At 44.9% G+C, this 18,624-nt stretch overlaps 1 protein-coding gene across 1 annotated transcript in view; it reads right to left on the bottom strand.

The window, feature by feature from the left end:
* The window catches only part of LAMC1 (laminin subunit gamma 1), a gene marked incomplete at its 5' end in the record, with an annotated part of 103,689 nt that overhangs the window by 26,486 nt on the left and 58,579 nt on the right, over nt 1–18,624 (bottom strand). The window contains 10 exons of the mRNA XM_081112748.1: nt 768–880; nt 1,183–1,372; nt 1,461–1,583; nt 2,434–2,570; nt 2,664–2,762; nt 3,117–3,234; nt 4,077–4,265; nt 7,338–7,504; nt 9,519–9,649; nt 13,466–13,770. Of these exons, the coding sequence (XP_080968874.1) occupies nt 768–880; nt 1,183–1,372; nt 1,461–1,583; nt 2,434–2,570; nt 2,664–2,762; nt 3,117–3,234; nt 4,077–4,265; nt 7,338–7,504; nt 9,519–9,649; nt 13,466–13,770 (1,572 nt within the window). The remainder of the gene's footprint in view (nt 1–767; nt 881–1,182; nt 1,373–1,460; nt 1,584–2,433; nt 2,571–2,663; nt 2,763–3,116; nt 3,235–4,076; nt 4,266–7,337; nt 7,505–9,518; nt 9,650–13,465; nt 13,771–18,624) is intronic.

Raw genomic sequence — 18,624 nt, 5'->3', positions numbered from 1 at the left:
AAAAAATTCTGTAACTATGTGTGGTGACGGACATGAACTGTACTCATTGTGGCAGTCATTTCACAATATGAACAAATATCAAATCATTATGTCATGCACCTGAAACTAATACAATGGTGCATGCCAAGTATGCCTCAATAATAAAAATCCACACACCCAAGCTGCTGATGCCACTCTCAGTGCCACCTCACCACTGACTCCCCTGCGCCAGTTCTACCTTTCTACAGAAAGAGGTCTTCGTTAAAAGGGACATCTGTAATACTTTCAACAATAAAAATGAATTTTCGAAAACAATGCCAAAAATTTCTATAGGAAAAAAATTTGAAAGGCATACTTAAAACAGCTTTATCTCAAATTATAACAAATGTTCATTCAGTAATTTTTAATTTTCTATAATTAAGCCAACAAATAAAAGACTTGAGAATTACAGAACAATAAATAAAAAGAAATTGAGGTTAGTAAGTCAGATGAGCCAGTAAAATTATATTTAGAAATTTTGGAAGAATCTATTTATATGTAATGTAATCGGAATAGGCTTATCCATTATAAGGCAATAGTATTTACTAATTTTAGTAAATTTTCTTCAGGTTCTTAAAAGTGATTAAAAATACTTTTTCTTTTTTTTTTTTTTACACATAACTCATGTATATAGTTTATACCACTTCTTTAGGATAAGCTTTATAGTATTAGGACTTTAGAGATACCCTTTTGCATATTAAGGATCCTACTCATGTTGAACAGCTCTTCTACGTTCTATCATAACTTACTTCTCTCACTGTATGTCCCACGGATCTTGATAGAAGTTAAGTTGTTAAGGAGCTTTTGAAATTCGAAAGGGGTAAGAGTAGGCCTCCAAGGGTAATCCGTTGCTTCGTGGAGCCTGGAGAGAAAGAAGGGGCCCCGTTAGCTTCTGTGAGGACAATTCTGGGGGCTGAGAAAGCATTTCTTCTTCATTTAGGCCGCCAACAATGCAAAGCTCCGCCACTGTGACCAAGTCAGAAATCGGTCTGCTGGTCTGACAGTGCAGGTGGCAAGGGCACAGGGGACACAGGGAAGGCTCCCTTTTACAAAGGCCCCTTACACCCCGAAGTTTCTCTTCAACATTCACCTTGAAGCCTGGAGAAGCTCAGATCAAGAAACCACTTCTGGCCCAGTCACACTTTACAACGAAGAGGACCTTACCTGAAGACGTACTTCACGGTGGTCTCACTGGGATAGGAATTGCCCTGCGCGATCAAGGGCACGGACACTCTCAGGCCCGCTCCCTCGAGCACCACGTCTTCTGCAGAGAGGCGAGTGTCTCGCCTGTCCACTCGAAAGGAGAAGGAGAGGTTCTGACCATAGCTCATCACCTGCTTGCCCAAGAACTTGGCTGGAACACAGACACATTGGGGCAAGGATGTGAGAATGAGACTACAGAGGAGCACACCCCAGCCAGGCCGCTTTCTGGCCCCACTTACCAGGAGCAATGAAGTACCTAGGAAAGTAGCTGTCTGAGATGACGGCGATGTCTTGCCTTTCAGAGGACCACTCCAGGGATGATTCAGAGCCGTCCCTCTGCTCGGCATGCCACCCATCCTCACCTGCAAGCAGAAGACAAAAACACAAGTGCTGTGACATTGTAAACACCCCGAATTCACCTTTACGGACCACAAACACAGATAAAAAGTCTAGGGAGAGCCCTAGCCGGTTTGGCTCAGTGGATGGAGAGTTGGCCTGCAGACCAAAGGGTCCCTGGTTCGACTCCGGTCAAGGGCACATGCTTAGGTTGTGGGCTCCATCCCCAGTAGGGGGCGTGTAGGAGGCAGCCGATCAATAATTCTCTCACACCATTGATGTTTCTATCTCTCTCTCCCTCTCTCTTCCTCTCTGAAATCAATAAAAATATCTATTTTTAAAAATCTTTAAAAAAAAGTATAGGGAAACACAGCAATGAATAAATGAATCCTACAACAGTACCTAGATATGCTATACCTCTGAAGTTACATTTTTGCTTTATTTTATGTAACATTTAACTATGGTGACTTCTAAACTCATGTATGTTTTCATAAAGTATGGCATCGGGAATATAGTCAAGAATATTGTAATGGCTATGTACGGTGTCAGAGGGGTACTAGATTAATCGAGGCGATCACTTCGTAAGTTATATGAATTTCTAATCACTATGCTGTACACCTAAAACTAATGTTATATTGCATGTCAACTGTAATTGGAAAATAAAAAGTTTTTTAAATTACTAACTTCAAAGAGAAACCATGTATGATGATAAAAACAAAAAACCCCCAAGCAAGAAAGCCAAATAAAAAATCACGTTCATTAAAAAACATGAAGTGTTGCTACCATCAAAAAAAATCCTCCAAGAGTTACTGATTTTTAAAAAATAGTGTACGTCTAATTGGACATTTTGGGGACAGAAGAAAAGGTCTAAGTTACCAGTCTGAAAGGTCGAGGTTACAGAGTAAACACTGTAGCCGACGGCGTTCGTGCAGACAGAAGAATGCCCGTAGCAGAAGCAGGGTGTGCAGCCTCGGGGATTAGATGATTCCAGATTAAAAAATCCAGGTTTGCATCTGAAAAAGATGAAGGTACAATCAGGCATTTTTTGAGTGCTTGAAATACAATAACAGAGACAACACAATCCAGCTGGAGAAGGCATGAGCTACCTCTCACAGTTGAAGCCTTCAACATTGTCTTTGCAAACACATCGCCCTGTCTCGACGTTACATTCATCCGTGCTGCCGGCAGGATTACACGCGCATGGCCTGTTGGGTGGAAAATGAATAAAACGATGAGAGAAGAGACAGGAGCAAAGAAATTCCACTCTTAAAGTCAACCTGTTGGTTTACATGTTAATAACAGTAATAATACCTCACTGATGTCACTTTTATACTTGGATCTGGTTTCAATCAAGGATACCCGTTACATTTAATATGTAAAACTCTGCTTAATCTCTGTGCACACCAATCCTGGGTCATCATTACAGCCACAAGTCTTGAATCTCGCGGACAATTATTTTGGGGGAAATGTTTATAAGGCTACAGATAAGCCGCAGGTCTATCATTAGGAATCAGCTCCATTGAGGTTGTGCCCCTTGTGTTGGTGTTGAAAGGTCTCACCTGCACCCTGCCTCCGTGAGAGAATGGAACCCAGGCTGGCAACGGTCACACTTGTCGCCCATCACTCCCGGCTTGCAGCTACATCGGCCATAGCTGTCACACTGCGTGCTGAGGGAACCTAAAATGTAAAAAGCATGTCAACCACCCGGTGTGTCTGCAATATTACATGTCAAAAAAAGGAAAAAAAAGAAAAGAAAATTGGTAACTTAGAACAATGCCCGAAAACCAATACGCAATCTCTAGATGGTTACGGAGGAAAAAGGTGAAATCTTAAATCGGAATTCTCTCAAAATCAGACCCCTGTAAGCCATTACATGTTACCTTTCCAGACACACCCCCTGGACATCAATGTTGAAAACACTAACAGGTCACTCTGTTCCCAGCGGTACACTGGACACGAGGCCCGTCCCTCCTCTGTGAGAAAGCGCTGGTTCCCTCAGGGTCATGCCGAGAACTTAAGTGTACACCGGCATGCACCACAAACACAAAGGTCAAACTCCTGCAAGGACAGGATGGACTGAGGGCACGCCACCGCTGTGGACACACACTAACATGAAACAGCTCAAGCTCTCGAAGGATTTCAGACTAAACAAAACCATCAACAAGGAAGAACTCACGCAGCAGCTAACCTTTCACCGTGGAGTTCAAATGCTCCCTAGGATCCTGTTGCTAATTATTTACGAAATCATTGCTCAGGCCATGCCCAGTTTTACACACACCCGAAAATCATCGGAGAGTGCAATGTGGTTAAAGAGAGTGGCGGTGGGGGGACAGACAGATCCTGAATCACTGACATGTTATAATTTACACGTTACAGTAACGTCCGCATTTTCATACCGAACCTGTGCACGTGCCTAGGAAACAGCTTCATTTTCTGAGGCTACAGGAAATGCTTACTTTTTTTCTTTTTTTTTGGTCTTGAAACCCATCAGGCTGAAGCAGACACTGCCTGGCACTTACCCACAGGACTACAGTGGCACGGAGAGCAGGGCTCCGTGTTCCCGAGGCGGAAGAAGTTCTCCCGGCACCTCTCGCAGTGGGCGCCGTCGGTGTTGTCCTGGCAGTTGGTGCAGTGGCCACCGTGGCTGGTGGAACGGTACAGTTCAGGGTCAAAGTAGCACTCTCGTGATCGGCCATTGCAGTCACAGGCTGTCGGCCAAACACACAACTTAAGTGAGATCCATGTTCCTGATGAACAGCATTTTTACAAGACTGAACAAACAAACCAACCACAATTTCCCACATCTCTGGGACAGGTAGTGTTAAAATAAGAATGACTGCCAGATGCATTGCTCATTAAGAAAAAGAAAACCAGTTTGTCAATAAAGAGTTTATACAGAAAAGGTTCATCCTGATCAAAAACAGCACCATCATAAAAGACAAGGAATTGCTTTTCTTAGGAAGGGATCTCCAGGTCATTGTGCATGTACAAAAAAAAAGCCAAGTCAAATTACAATTTTTCTGAATCCTTATTCTTCATCCTAATCCCAACTCCAAGAACATGTCAATGTAAACGCAGGCTTCAAGGCGCCTTAACGTTTCAGGCCTTAGATGATTCAAATACATTAAGATATGAACTTCCAAGGTGCCAGGTTATCTGCATATCCAGACTGGGCTAACCTGAGACCAAGGGGTTACAATTAGTGCTTCTGCAGACGGAAGCAGAATTAAAGCGAAATCTGGATCCAGTGGAGCCATCCATCCACTGGGGAGCCTCAGCGCCAACTGTGTCATCTGTTAAGTAACTAATGATACCACCCGCTTCAGGGCACAACCATAGTTTAAGAACAAGTATCTGTAGTCACAGAAAGCCACTGTATTTACATGCAGATGATTTAATCAGAATTATTGATTCTGCCCAAAGTATCTTTGATTCTACAGACAGTATCATGCACACTAAATAAAAAAAACGTTTTAGTTAGAAAATAAAGTTTTATTTAATAAAGTTTGATTTCAGAAAGATCAGGAAGTTGTTGTTTTTTTTGTTTGTTTGTTTGTTTGTTTTTAATATATTTTATTGATTTTTTACAGAGAGGAAGGGAGAGAGATAGAGAGTTAGAAACATCGATGAGAGAGAAACATCGATCAGCTGCCTCCTGCACATCTCCTACTGGGGATATGCCTGCAACCCAGGTACATGCCCTTGACCGGAATTGAACCTGGGACCTTTCAGTCCGCAGGCCGACGCTCTATCCACTGAGCCAAACCGGTTTCGGCAGGAAGTTGTTGTTTTAAAATATTTAAATATACGTATTTTCTTCCTTCATTTACAATCAGGTCTTTTATGATATTATACTTGAAATTTTTTTAGAAACTCGAATTACTGTCACCAAATTAGAGTTGTGTTAAGTAACTTTTATAGCTCCCTTCCCCTTCTTCAGTAGCTGTGTCTTTTCCCTCCAGGCTCCCTAGATGATCCCACAATCAACCCAGCCAGCCCCACCGGAACAGTCTGGTGCTTGGAGACTATGAGCCAGAACAATTCCCGGGTCTCCACTGTCCTAACCCAAGGGTTTTCAACTTTCTTCATCTCATGGCACACATAAAACTAATCACTAAAATTCTGAGGCCACAGCTGTCACACTGCGTGCTGAGGGAACACCAAAACTATATATTTTGCCAATCTGATAAAAAACATAGGTATAATTTGGACTCATTCACACTGCGCGGCTGCTGTGGTGCTGGCTGGTGCCATTTTGTACTTTGACCACCTCAGGGAAAGAGGTCAGTGCCCTGACGAAGCAGTCCGGTACTGCACGCTCCGACAGTTCTTGCGGCACCCCGGCTGAAAATCGCTGCCTACCCCACATCTCAAGCAGAGGCTGTGGCTCCCTCCTCAGCAGCTGGTAAGAGAGAAAGAAGGCAGCTCTCATTTCCTCTTCCGTAGCCCGAGCCCCTGGACAATACTGGGCTACTGTCACAACCTCCAGAAATGTTGTTCTCTGAGGGGTCACAGGGCCAAAGGGACCGAGGAAGCAAGCAAAGTGACTTAGCTCCTCATCAAAGTCCTCTGCCTACAGCATTCAACTCATTTGCTCGAGGTAAGCTGGCGATCCAGGGTCTTTGTTGTCCTCATAATGTTCCTGGACAGACTCTAAATATGCCCACGTCATTAAACAGAATACTTGCTAAACACAGGTGTATATTTACTTCGGTGGCACACTTTAGGAATATTTCATTCTTTCTCTTGCTGGCCTTTATCACGTAGCTTCCAACACTGGATATGACAGTTCAGTAAAATAACTAAAGAAGCCCAAGCAATCGTTTAGGAATGCTGGAGGAGGCTATAAAGTTAATCTGCAAATCTGGGATTTGTTGAGGGAAAGAAAAGATGAATAAGGAGATCTGCTCTGGGCAGCTAATAAAATTAGTCATAAGATACCAATTCTTTCTCAAGGCTTCTGCCAACAATTCCTGCAAGTTCACAGGGTCCGCTTTCTTATTCAATTTATTCCCAAGAGAATATGATAAGGGACATTTATAAGGACATGAGAAAATTACAGCTGCTTTAAAATTTTCTTAAGTCCTTGGCCAGTCATAATTATATGATTTCATGGTTCCTTTCTCCTGAGATTCCTTTCCCTATCTGTTCAGAATAAACAAAGATGTTGTGAAGGAACAAACAACGTGTTATCTTCTCCAGTTCACCCTTCCCTAGGAATTCTAGTGTCTACTCTTCCTCCCAAAGCCTCCGCCTCTGCCTGAGGGGAATCAGACAGTTCTCCCCACTGCGCTCGTTAGTGACACCGAGGAAAAGTAATTTTTTATAACTAAGCTTCTGAATGGCAGTCTTAGTCTAGAACTCATTGTAACCGACACATGTTAATCAATGACCTTAGCTCTTGAGCATTAGTCGGAAGACGACTATTTTAAAGGACAACAGAGAAAAGAACTGGAGAAATCGTATGTTAGAGCTGACCACAGGGGCCCGGTATCTGGATCTAAGCACAGTGCCCAGCGTTGAGGATGCTGCTCCCATCCTGGTGTGTGCGCTCAGGAAGGAAACACACAACCAGCACGGTTTATGTTTACAGCCAATCGCCCTCATCTGTGATGTTCCTCTGACGTCCACGTCCCACGCTTTCAAAGTATGAAAGAAGCACTGCCTTTCGTTGTTTTCCTTTCAAGGAGGCGTAAATGCAAGTCACCCATTCCTTCCTCCGCCCCTGAGAGATCTCAAGATCACTGAACGGCCCGACCCCGACGCCACGGGGCACTCACGCAAGCATTCGCTGGCACTCTCGGCAGTCGCCCTCCTCCACGGCCGGTCGTTGAAGAAGGGGAGACACTTTTCACAGTCGACCCCGTAGGTGTTATGCTTGCAGTCACACACCAGCTTGTTATGCTCATTCTTCACACACTCGCTTGCGTGTCCGTTACACTTACACCTGGGGAGAGAAGAGACACTCAGAAACAGGACACAGCTCGAAAGCCCCGGAAATGGATGCAGAAAAAGGATGGACACGGGGAACCAAAAACAACCTCTGAATATGCTTGAGATCTCCATTCAAAACTGGAAACTGAGGCACGGAGAAGATTAGGTAAGGGCTGTTTGAGTTTTCAGGTATGAGGAAAAATTAAACAGGGGACTAAAAAAAAAAAAGGTGACTTTATTTAACAGGGGATGGGGCATTAACCAGACGCGAGAACAAAGTCCCTAACAATATCGGAGGACGTCTGTAGCATCAACTTCCTGAAGTCAAATGTGTGGGCCAAGAGGCAGCCAAGTGCACTGCTTAAGAAGAGCATGGATTCTGCAGCCAGGCTAGGCTGCTGGGTTTCGAGCCCCACCCTGTGATTTGCCTGAAAAACAGGGAAGATGATAATGTCTGTTTCATAGGGCTCCTGGGAGAATCAAGAAGTTGCTTTATTCATATGCCTAGGACTGTGTAGGCACATCACAAGTCAATAATTATGTCAGCAATTATCTGCCATAATGATTTTAAAGTATTCTGATCTGAGGGCAGCAAGAGACATTAGATACCTCAGGACCAGATAGATCTCTCTCTGGTGGCCTGATATTCCCACAGGTTGCTTGGGATAAAAATCCTTGCAGGATCCCCCAGATGCAGGTTAAAACCATAAACTAAGAACTCGTGGAAATCCCCATGAACACCAACACACGCTCTGGTGTGCTGAGTTTCCCTCACTTGCTTCCTTGAGGATAGCCATCAGTTCCATAGCTTCTACTTCCACTTAAGAATACACCCAAACATTCCTGGAACATCTACAGCATAACCAGATGAGTCACAAATTTCTATCTCCAGCTCTCATGTTTCTCCCAAACTCCTTGACTGCTGCACAAATTTAGTTGTCCTCCATGACCTACAACTTCACATGTCTACAAACTCATCGTCTTCCCAATTAACTCATCTTCTTTATTTACTCTGTTAATGGTACCACGACGCTCCTGATCACTAAACCTTACGATCATCATGACTAAATCCTGACAATTCTTTCTTCACGACAAAATGCATCTAAATGTTCCCTTCCATTCTACTGTCACCACCCTAATGTCAGGCGTTTGTTAGCTGTCGCCTAGCTCACACAGCGTCATAGTAAGAATGGAAATTCTCTCGGGCATTCTCTGCTCGTAACTCATACACACATGCTCACAACTCCTCTTCCTGATCTCACAGCCCTACTGCAAAAAAAAAAAGGACATGATTTCTCACTGGTGACAGTTTCCATCAGCTTTCACTGAGCATCAACCCCTCCCCAGGAACACTGCATGCAAAAAAAACCCACACACAACAGTTTCTGCTCTTGAGACCTCATAGTTTAACAGGGGAGGTAAGGCCAAGATTCTTGCCTGCTGTGTAAAGTCTCTGGCTGTCTGGTTTACAACTCTACAAATTCCCATAAGAGATTTTCCTTAAGCCAAGTAGGCTTATACACTGCCAACTCGAAACTTTTTTCATGACCTGCCCATCCTTCTGTACCAACCCAGACATCCTTCCCACTCATCCTAATCCTACCTGTTCTTCAAGACCCGGCTCAGAGCCCATCTGCATCTCTAGCCTGACAGTTCGGCAGCATTCTCTGGCATATGGCATCTTTTTATCTAAAACATAGGGCTGTACTGGTATTTACTCTTTCACATATTCACCCACTGTCTGCCCCATTCCTGTGTAGGATCCTAGAAGGTCCAGTCCGTAGGTGCACGTCAGCCCTACACTTCCTCCGGAGCTTCATGGTGCCTATCTATTACAGAGCTTTGCACTTACAGTCTCAATAAGAATTCACGAAGGGGACTGACTTGACAGGGTTTTAGAAAACCTACTTTGTTTTCACGATAATGAGAAGGTCTAACAACAGTATTAATGCAGCTCTAAACAGTTGCTGCATTCACTTCTAAACCAAAGCTCGAATCCCTTTCAAAGTGGTTAAAAGTTTACTTACCTGCCACCTACGGAAAAATCAGAGATTGCGTAATAATAGGACTTGAGAACTTTGGGGTCATTAAACACCTCGTCTCCGAAAGTGTTTAGGCGATTGAGAGTCACTCGGATGTCGGTGGCTGTTACCCACTCCTGTGAGAAAACAAACAGAAAAAAACAGCTAGTGGGACTGAAGATAAGAGACATAAATGGACAACAGTGAATGTATCATTTAACTTCTGTCCTTTTCTAGCATTAACTCAACTGTAATACTCAATGGTTCCTTGAATTTCTTGATATTTTTGTCCTTCTTGACTTTTCCCTTCTTTGTTCTAAGTTGTTACTTCACCACTCAGAGTCCCCCAAAGCAGGAATAATACTAGTTTCTTCACAGGCCATTGAGAGGCTTAAGTGAAATATACTTCTAAATGCCTGGCATACATTGGATACTCAATACACATGTCCCTTCTCTCCACCCTGTATCCGCACCCCAAATCCAATCAGATATTAGCACGGAGCTCATGTGACGCCACACTTGTACAAGACATGCTGGTCGTTGTTGTCTCCCCCTGCCCACTTGGCACCACCTATCGCTCCCTCCATAGCCAATCCACTCCGATAGGTCTGGGAGAGACATCCAAGTAGAAGCACTAAGTCATTACACTGCCCTCAACCAATCAGAGTCAGTCTTTGCCTTGACCCTCTCCACAACTTCACTTCTCTGCGAGGCCTTCCTGGGGCACCCTACCTAAAACTGCTACCACCCCTGAATGCCCGATTTCCTTTCCCTATTTTATTTATATTGTCTCTTTCTGACACCAACATCACCAAATTGTAAGCAGGAATTTTTTGTTTTGTTCACTGCCATTCCCATAGCATAGGAGGTGCTCACATGGCATTTGCTGAGCAAATGAACAAATGGAAAGAAACTGCAGCTGGTCGACTTGGTAGGCATACCATAACAGCCACGGGTAAGAACGAAGGTGGTACCGTTTTCCCTTAGATTTTGTGAAATCAAAGCCCTTGTAATAAATGCCCTTTCGCTGAGCTAATGCTAGTCAGGTGTTTACATCTGCGACAGGCTGTTATACAAACGATGCCAACCCATTGTCACTGCCGGTGTCCTCACCCTGCGGAGCCCCTTTCCACATGGATTCTGGGCTTGGGCATGTGATTTGCTTTAGCTGAGGGGACATCAGCGAATGTGACACATGCAGAGGCTTGATAAGTACTTGTCACTGGGACTTGCCCTCCTGGAATAATTCTACCATCACATGGAAAAGCCCAGACTGGCCTCCTTGAGGATGTAAGACCACAGGGAGAGAGAAACCCAGCTCTCAGCTCACCTGCCGGCAAGTGAGCCCAGGGCAATACAGAATTAATGAGAAATAATAAATCATGGTTGTTTAAACAAAGACACCATCTCCATGTCAAGTCCTCTCCTGGGACTGTACTACAAACACCTACGGAGACATAACGAGACGCAACGAGTGAGTGCAGGGCTGTGGGCGAGACTGGGAGGCACGCCCCTGATTAAGAACCACTGCTTCAACCATGCCAAACACCTGGCAGATAGAACCACACAGAGAACTCAGAAAAGCTCATCTCCACCAAGCCTCCAAGTATAATTAGAAAGGAAAGACATGATGATTTCACCGCATCCAAACTTGGAACTCCAATAACAACTCCCACTCATGGCCACAATGTTAGGAATCCTTCAGTCGTCTGTAATGTAAATAGCTAAACATATCTGTGTTTAATGCCTAGTATATTTTATACAGCCTTCACCGTTATCACAGCTCTCCTGAATAAAAGCTTTTCAAGGGCTGAATCTAAGCACCCCGCCCTCCCCCCCCCCCCCCCCCCCCCCGCGGCTTTTATTTCCCTCATAGTGGGAACCTTCAAAAGAACACACAGACCCTGGAGCAACACTTTCTGGGTTTTGAAAACCAGTTCAGCCACTTAAAACTGTTTGGGGCAAGTTCTTTTATCCTTTCTGGGCCTCTGATTCCTCGCCTGTAAAATGGAGATAATCAAAGCATCTACCATATAGAGTCATCCTGAGGGTTGAGTTAATGATATCTAAAGGGCTTAGAACACTGCGTGTCACACTGTGGAACATGGTAGTAAGTGCTGTAATAAATGCTAATCATCGTCCTAAATCAATGCATGCTTGATCATATTCATACACAAGGAAACCAAGTAGGGTCTCCCTGCTGGCAGGGAGATAGCTTCTGGAGGGCGGCACAGGGCGTGATGAGGAAAGGGTGCTTGGCCTCTCCTCACTGTCCAATCAGCTGAAGCTTAAACCCCCTTGGCAGCCAGATCTCAGAGCCAGAGCGCTTACATCTAGAGACACATAGTTAATGTCTCTGCATAATGATGCCAACTGACCAAATCCACCGCAGACGCTTACAGCATTTTTTCCACATTAAGTCGCGTGAGTTCCTGTGGAACAAGAGCAGCAAACATCAGGATTCCTATAGCTGGCGGAACGGCCTCAAGACGGCTGACCAGGCATCCAGTTAGCGAAGGTGCCAGAAAACCAGTCACAACATGATGCCACTGCCTTTTCCTACTGGCTATCCTATTGCCTCTCCAGGACAGTCAAACACAATCACTTGTGTGGGAAGAAACGAAGCTAGCAAATGTCTGCAGGGTCAGCTTGAGGAGTCTGCGTAGATCACTCCTCCCCTAGGCAGGCAGCCTCCTGCTTTCTCATCTATCAAAGTCAGCTAGTCTTCCTGCCATTGACTTTGAGCACCTCTTACTGCCAATGCGAGAAACGCTTCTCTGAAGGACTCTGCAAACATATTCATTGCTCACTGCACCCTCAGAGCTTTCCAAAATCAAGATGTATCATCTTGCAGCCAGAAATACAATGGAAAGGAAGAAGTGGATTCACAGAGAAATACAGTCTCATCTTTTGCCACTGTCCAAAACCATACAGCCAAATTAAAGGAGGAGTCCTGAACATTATAAACCCCAGAGAGAAAGAATGAGAAGACACAAAAGCATAAAGCACCCCCCCACACACACTGAGAAATCACAATAGCTTTTCATGACACGAGCACAGCTTTTGCAAAACCACATCCAGTATTTCTTGTCTCAGTCAATTACTACAGTCTGCCCTCATTTAGATGTTAGCTTCAGCCACAGGACAGAGTGCCTCCAATTCTGTGTTAATGTGCTGGGTATATATGGCATGAGGCTCGCCAGTCTCTCCAAGATCAAACAGCCAGAACATAAGAAAAGTTCACAGAAATCTAAGCAATACATGAAGATTCCATATGATGGTGCATAAGGAATTATGTACACAGCATTTGAGAAAAATTCTTTTCTATTGCTAAATAGGGGAAAGTTTCTATGACGATGCTTGAGCATGATACGAGGGGTACCTAAATTCATATCCTGGCACAAACACCAGTGCTATAGACGATGAGGAGTTTTCATGATTGGCAACAGTGCCAGACAAGCCCAATCAGAATTCCCTGGCACAATAATGAAGGAAGGTGGCATTCACAACTATCCTGCTTCAGTTGTTGCCTCTTGCTAATAAAATACCTTCTACTTTGTCCAATCAAAGAAGAGGTAAGAAAGGATGCAAGAAAACCGGATCAATAAGTTCAAATACCCTCTTCTCAAGGTCAGAAGCAAAATGTTTCCACTTCAATTACAAACACTAGAGTTAAAATGGTCCAACTTCAAAAAAATTTGTAAAGTTTAGATATCCCAGGACACACTTGCAAGTGCGTGAGAACGTAAGAACAAATATCAACCGTGGGTGGGGTGGGGTGGGGACAGGAACAAAACTGCTCTCCCTCGCTTAGTGAGAGTCCAAAGGACAGCAGAAGGAAGGCCAGCTGTCTGTCTTGCTGGGGGACCACAGGCCCCATCACCACAATCTTCCCGCATCCCGTACGTACGTGGGAGAACCGCCTGGCTCCACGCCACCCTCCGGATGCCTACCTGCAGCACAGGGCTATTGTCAAAGTTGTAGGCACTGGGTCTCCCCTCCAGGGTGGAGAAAGCCACATTGCCCCCGGTGAGCGGGGAAATGTCACTGAACTCGTCGGTGCACAAGGCCTGCTGCTCGTCCTCTCCAGTCCTGATGAAGCCGCGGTTCATCTTGAAGTAGGTGTTCTCGCAGGAGCCGCTGTAGTACTGGTAGGGAACCCAGGGCCCGTCTTCCCGCGTGCGCTTATAAATGGCAAAGCTCTCTGGCCGGCTGGTGTGGAACCTGAGGCGCACGTATGTGATGTCAAAAGATTTTCCTACGGGACAAACATATCGAAGTTCATATCTCACGTGTGAAGCAAAAAAAAAAAGCCCCTGTGTTCCCAGTTTGCTTTGGAACTTGACAGAGAAAGAGCATACCAACCACCCTGTGCACACTAGACTAAGAAGGCTCCAGAACATACAACACATCGGCTGTGTCCGACAGGCTGGTCTACATATACTGTTCCGGAGCACGTTTTCCCACACAAATGACAAGTTATAGTTGGTTCATAGGTTAGCTTATGAAAGCCTATTTATAACATAGGTTGTTGAAATTTCGTTTGCCATAAAAACTGTAGCATATGTTAGTACTGTACTTACACTATTAAAAAAAAATGGGGGGAAAGTACATTTATTCTTAATGCTGAGGTTTCGGCAAAAGCTTAACTGAGAGATAGAAAAAAATGTTTTTTGAAAGTGGGTATTCTGGGCACTTTCAAAATGTTTAAAAACTCATTCCTTGTTAACGATAATATTATCTCTTCATGCAGGAAGAGTACCCTGGGCACTGATTGTGATGCTACTTATCGACCAGAGTAAGAAAGAGAAATCTTATACGGGGGACAGTAGTTGAGATAGGAGGCAGGGCATAGAGTAGGAAAGAAGACAAAAATTCCTCCAGTGGCTGAATAAACAGAAAGAGAAAGGGAGAAAGGTGGCTTAAAGAAGTTGTGTTTGAACATGTTCAAAAGAGAACAGGTGAGAGGTGAGCTCTGGTCAGGGAAGGGCAGCGAAGGGAGGAGTCAGTGGACCGTCATCCCTCCGGAAGAAGAATCCCTGGATCAGCTCCCTACAGCTGCCAATCCGACAGCAGGGTATCTTGGTCGCCAGCCAGCGTGCCTTCGGGTGGGTAGAAGGGGTCATGTGCAACTGTTGATTCATTCAGAAATTGGGTCTGACACTATCTTTTCTTTGCTGCTTCTATGCCAGAGTGAAGATCACAGTTTGGCCAACAAGTATTTGTTGGGCACAATGACAAGCTCAGGCCTCTGCTGTGCACTATGGGGGACAGGATGTCTTAGGGGTCCTTGCACTCAAGGAGCTGCTAGTCTTTTCTCCCCAAGTGAATTAACTGCACAGGAAGAACCATCTTAATCCTTCCCTACATGCTCAGAAGTGCTGAGGGCAGACTGCCACCATTTCTCACTTCCTTGAACCCACTCATCCCCAGGGGGACGATGCTCATGTGTGGCCTGGCATCTCCAGCTCTCTCTCTAGCTGTGAGTCCATCTCCTGCACGCCTCAATGCAAGACAGCACCTCTGCCTCCAGGCAGGAGGCCCGCTGCAGTCCTGGTACAGATCTGAGACTCAGTGGGTGAGTTCAATTGGGAAAAGGAGGTGGCAGGGGGAGGGGGCAGGAAGTAAGAGCAAAAAGTCCACGGAAGTCATGTGTGCAGGCTCTGTTCTTCACTCCAGTCTATCTATAATAAAACTGATGTGATGAGCCGTATCTGATTGTATTTCTCAACTGGTCCTGATCTTAAAAGAGAGGTTTAATTAACTGCCCCCCATCTACACAAAACACACACACATACATATGACCTCGAACACAAGGACGTGTGGCATGATGGAAAGAACACAGGACTGGGCACTGTGAGTCCTGAGTTCAGGTCCTGCCTCCTTCAACGACTAGCTGTGTGATTTCTGCTCTGCCATTTTCCCCTCTAGAAATGAGGACGATAATCCCTGAGCCACCCGTTCCCAAGGGCTGTTGCAAGGTCAAACTAAGATCGTGTATATATTTGACTCATTGTAAAACTCCATACAAATATAAGGTATTATTACAACAGGGTTTAGGAGAAAATTCCTGAACTAGGACCCTGGGTATGTTCACACATAAGGGCCTGATTATTCCAGGGACTACCTGGTACAGCCTGGATCTTCTATCTACAATGCAATCCAACATTTTGCCTCAACACGGGTCATGAAAATACAGTTTACAACCCTCCTGTTAAAAGAATGCAAATTTAACTTCTCTTTACTATGTAAAAAATGTCAAGACATTCACCTTTGCTTGAGGGTGAGGCTATAATGCAGTATCTAGGACATTCCAGCGACTATCTAAGACATTCCAGAATGGGAAAACCACTTAGGGGTAGGTGGCTCAGGATGTTCAAAGGCTGACTCGCTAATCTCTAGATTACAGATGACTCTTACTTTTCTTCTCTGTCTACATTTATGATATTGCAACCTCATTTTTCTTTAGCAACCCAACCTGCAGAAGATTGGATCAAAGGAGAGAAGGCAGAACAGATCAGGGTGCTTTTGAGTTCCATACCAACATTTGTACCCCAAAGCCACACCCCCAAAAGAAACGGGCCTATGCGCTCATTCTCACTGCTGACACACCTAGAAAGCAATCTTGCTAGCATTAAACCTGGAGGCAACCTAGCATGCGGGCGCTGGCCTTCCCTCACCCAGCCTTTTTCAGAGCTGCTTTTCTCATCCTAACCTATAGCCACGGTTGGAAGAGGAAAGGCTGGTGGGGCGATCTGTGGAGGAGGTGCACACAGTCCACAACACAAGACAGCCACATGGACTGACTGCTCATAGAGTTGCAGTCCGTCCGGCAGTCGCTACAGAACTTTGTGCTTCCATGCGAGGAGGGCTATGACAGGGAAGTGCATAAAGTTTTGGGAGCATGGAGGGAAGTCAGCTAATCTAGATTTGCTAGGTTTTCCAAAGGAGGTGACATCTAAATCCAAGAGCTGAGGAATGCAGAGGAACTGGCTAAGCAAACAAGGCCCAGTTGTCCAGGCAGATGAAAGAGCATGTGGGAAAGCCCAGAGGACAGAGAAGTAATCACTGGAGGAATCAGAGTTGAATAGTATGGCTGGAACTGGAGAGAGTAGCTGGATATGAGCTAACGAGGAGGTAGAATACGCCACCGGCCAGAAGTCATGCTAAAGAGCAACTTCAATTTAAGGACAACTGCAAGTCATTGGAAGATTTGTCAGGAAATGCATGATTTGGTTTGATTTTTAGAAAGATCACTCTGGCCACTGTGGAAGGGACAGGTGGGGAAATAGTGAAGATGATGTGGCAGTAATATCGGAGAGATGAGAGTGGCTGAACTAAGAGTAGGGACAACTGCTGAAAAGAAATGAATGGATGCAAGTGAGATGTAAGAAGCAGACATCAACAGTAACTTGGTCATTGATGGCGGGTGACGGGGAACAGGAGCCACTTCTGAAAGCCTCCTCTACATTTACCCTGTTGACATTGTTTCACTGTCAAATCTTTTATTCATTTCATAAAGCTGGGATACAAGAATGTGACTAGTGGTGGTGGAAGGATTGCCTCCATGTGGGAGGAACCCTGCATCCCTGCTTGCTATCTGGATGCAAATGCAAATGACTTTGTAGGTTTTATGGGATGGACACTGAAAGAATTCTAACTGATGACTTTTTATTTCTGTGCAGTGAAAATCAAGGGTGTCAGCTAAGAGGCTGGGGAATGTTGGTGGGGACTACGTGAGGAGTGTAGAAACTTCCTAAGAGCCAATGTAGAGTCTAGCAAAGAGATGACTGGAGAAAAAAAAAGCTTGCTGGGCAGAGACTAGATGCGGAAGAGGAAGGAGGTCGTGACTTTGTATGGACATCTTTGTGCAGGTGTGATTTTCTACACAGGTGCAATGGAAGGACAATAAGATAAGGAGACTAAAGTTACTTCAAGAAATCTGGACTCTCTTCTGAATAAATACAGAAGCAAATATAGAGTGAAGAGTCAAAGCTTAGCTGTCTGTGCTATCCAGGATTACCTGCAACCATGAATAAGGAAGAACTGGGAAAGTAAGGAGCTACTTTTTATTCCATTAAATACTCCAATTCAGAAAATCAGAAGTGCGTGTCTGAAAAGTGTCCCAGCAACTACACAACTAGGACATCTTCCACCCCTCACCTCATGTTCATACAACTGAGACCCATCATGTTCTCTCTCTCTTTCTCACCATACTTCCCTACTCTTTGTCTGTCCTACTCCTTTGACAGTAGACAAAGTACAATGATCTAGTTAATCGGGAGGTGAGCAGAAAATAGGACCAGGTCTCCTGATTTCCAGTCCAGTGACAGCTACCGTACTATCGTCACACTGAAAGGGTGTCCAAGGAGACAGGTCTGACTTGAAGGTGAAAACTCCAAGCACACAGTTCCGAAAATCAGAAGTGCGTGTCTGAAAAGTGTCCCAGCAACTACACAACGAGGACATCTTCCGCCCCTCACCTCATGTTCATACCCATTAAGACTAACCATGAATATACACACCCACAAGAAAATATTTAGCTTCTGCATGTTCTCCTGCCTCCCCCCTCTCTCTGCCACATTCCTCCCATAAACAAAAAGCCTCAAGTGCAGATGTTTAGAATGAAGCACACAAAATTAACTAATACTTCCTGCTCTGAATCCTACACTTCAAGCTGGCGAGGGAATGAGAGAAGGGGAGGGGGCCGCCTGAACAACGAGAATCGGCCTTTGTTCACACGGGGCCAAGCCAAAGAATTCCGCTTAAGCCTCCTACGTGGTGAAGTATTTCTAATCGCTGAGCAGGGGAGAAACCCTTCCTGTCTCAGAGCTGGAGTCAAGCACTGACTTCTGGCGAACATAAACGCCTCTCTGTTATGTGCAGCTCAGAAGAATTCCACTGAGTTCCTTGTACAACAGCCTTCTTCGCAATGAAGTAATGAGCGACAATGGCCATACAGAATTTTGCAAAACTTCAAAATGCCCTTCAGTGGCCTGAATTAGACCAAGAAAATGAGTTCATTCTGAAGTCCCCAATTAGGAGTCCCTGATTCACTATTGTACTTCTGGGCGAACTCCTCAGAATCATAAAATGACTGTTTTCCTTGCAG

The sequence above is a fragment of the Myotis nattereri genome (assembly GCF_964212035.1).
Source record: "Myotis nattereri genome assembly, chromosome: 18".
NCBI lineage: Eukaryota > Metazoa > Chordata > Mammalia > Chiroptera > Vespertilionidae > Myotis > Myotis nattereri.
This window is presented reverse-complemented; position numbering and strand designations above follow the sequence as displayed.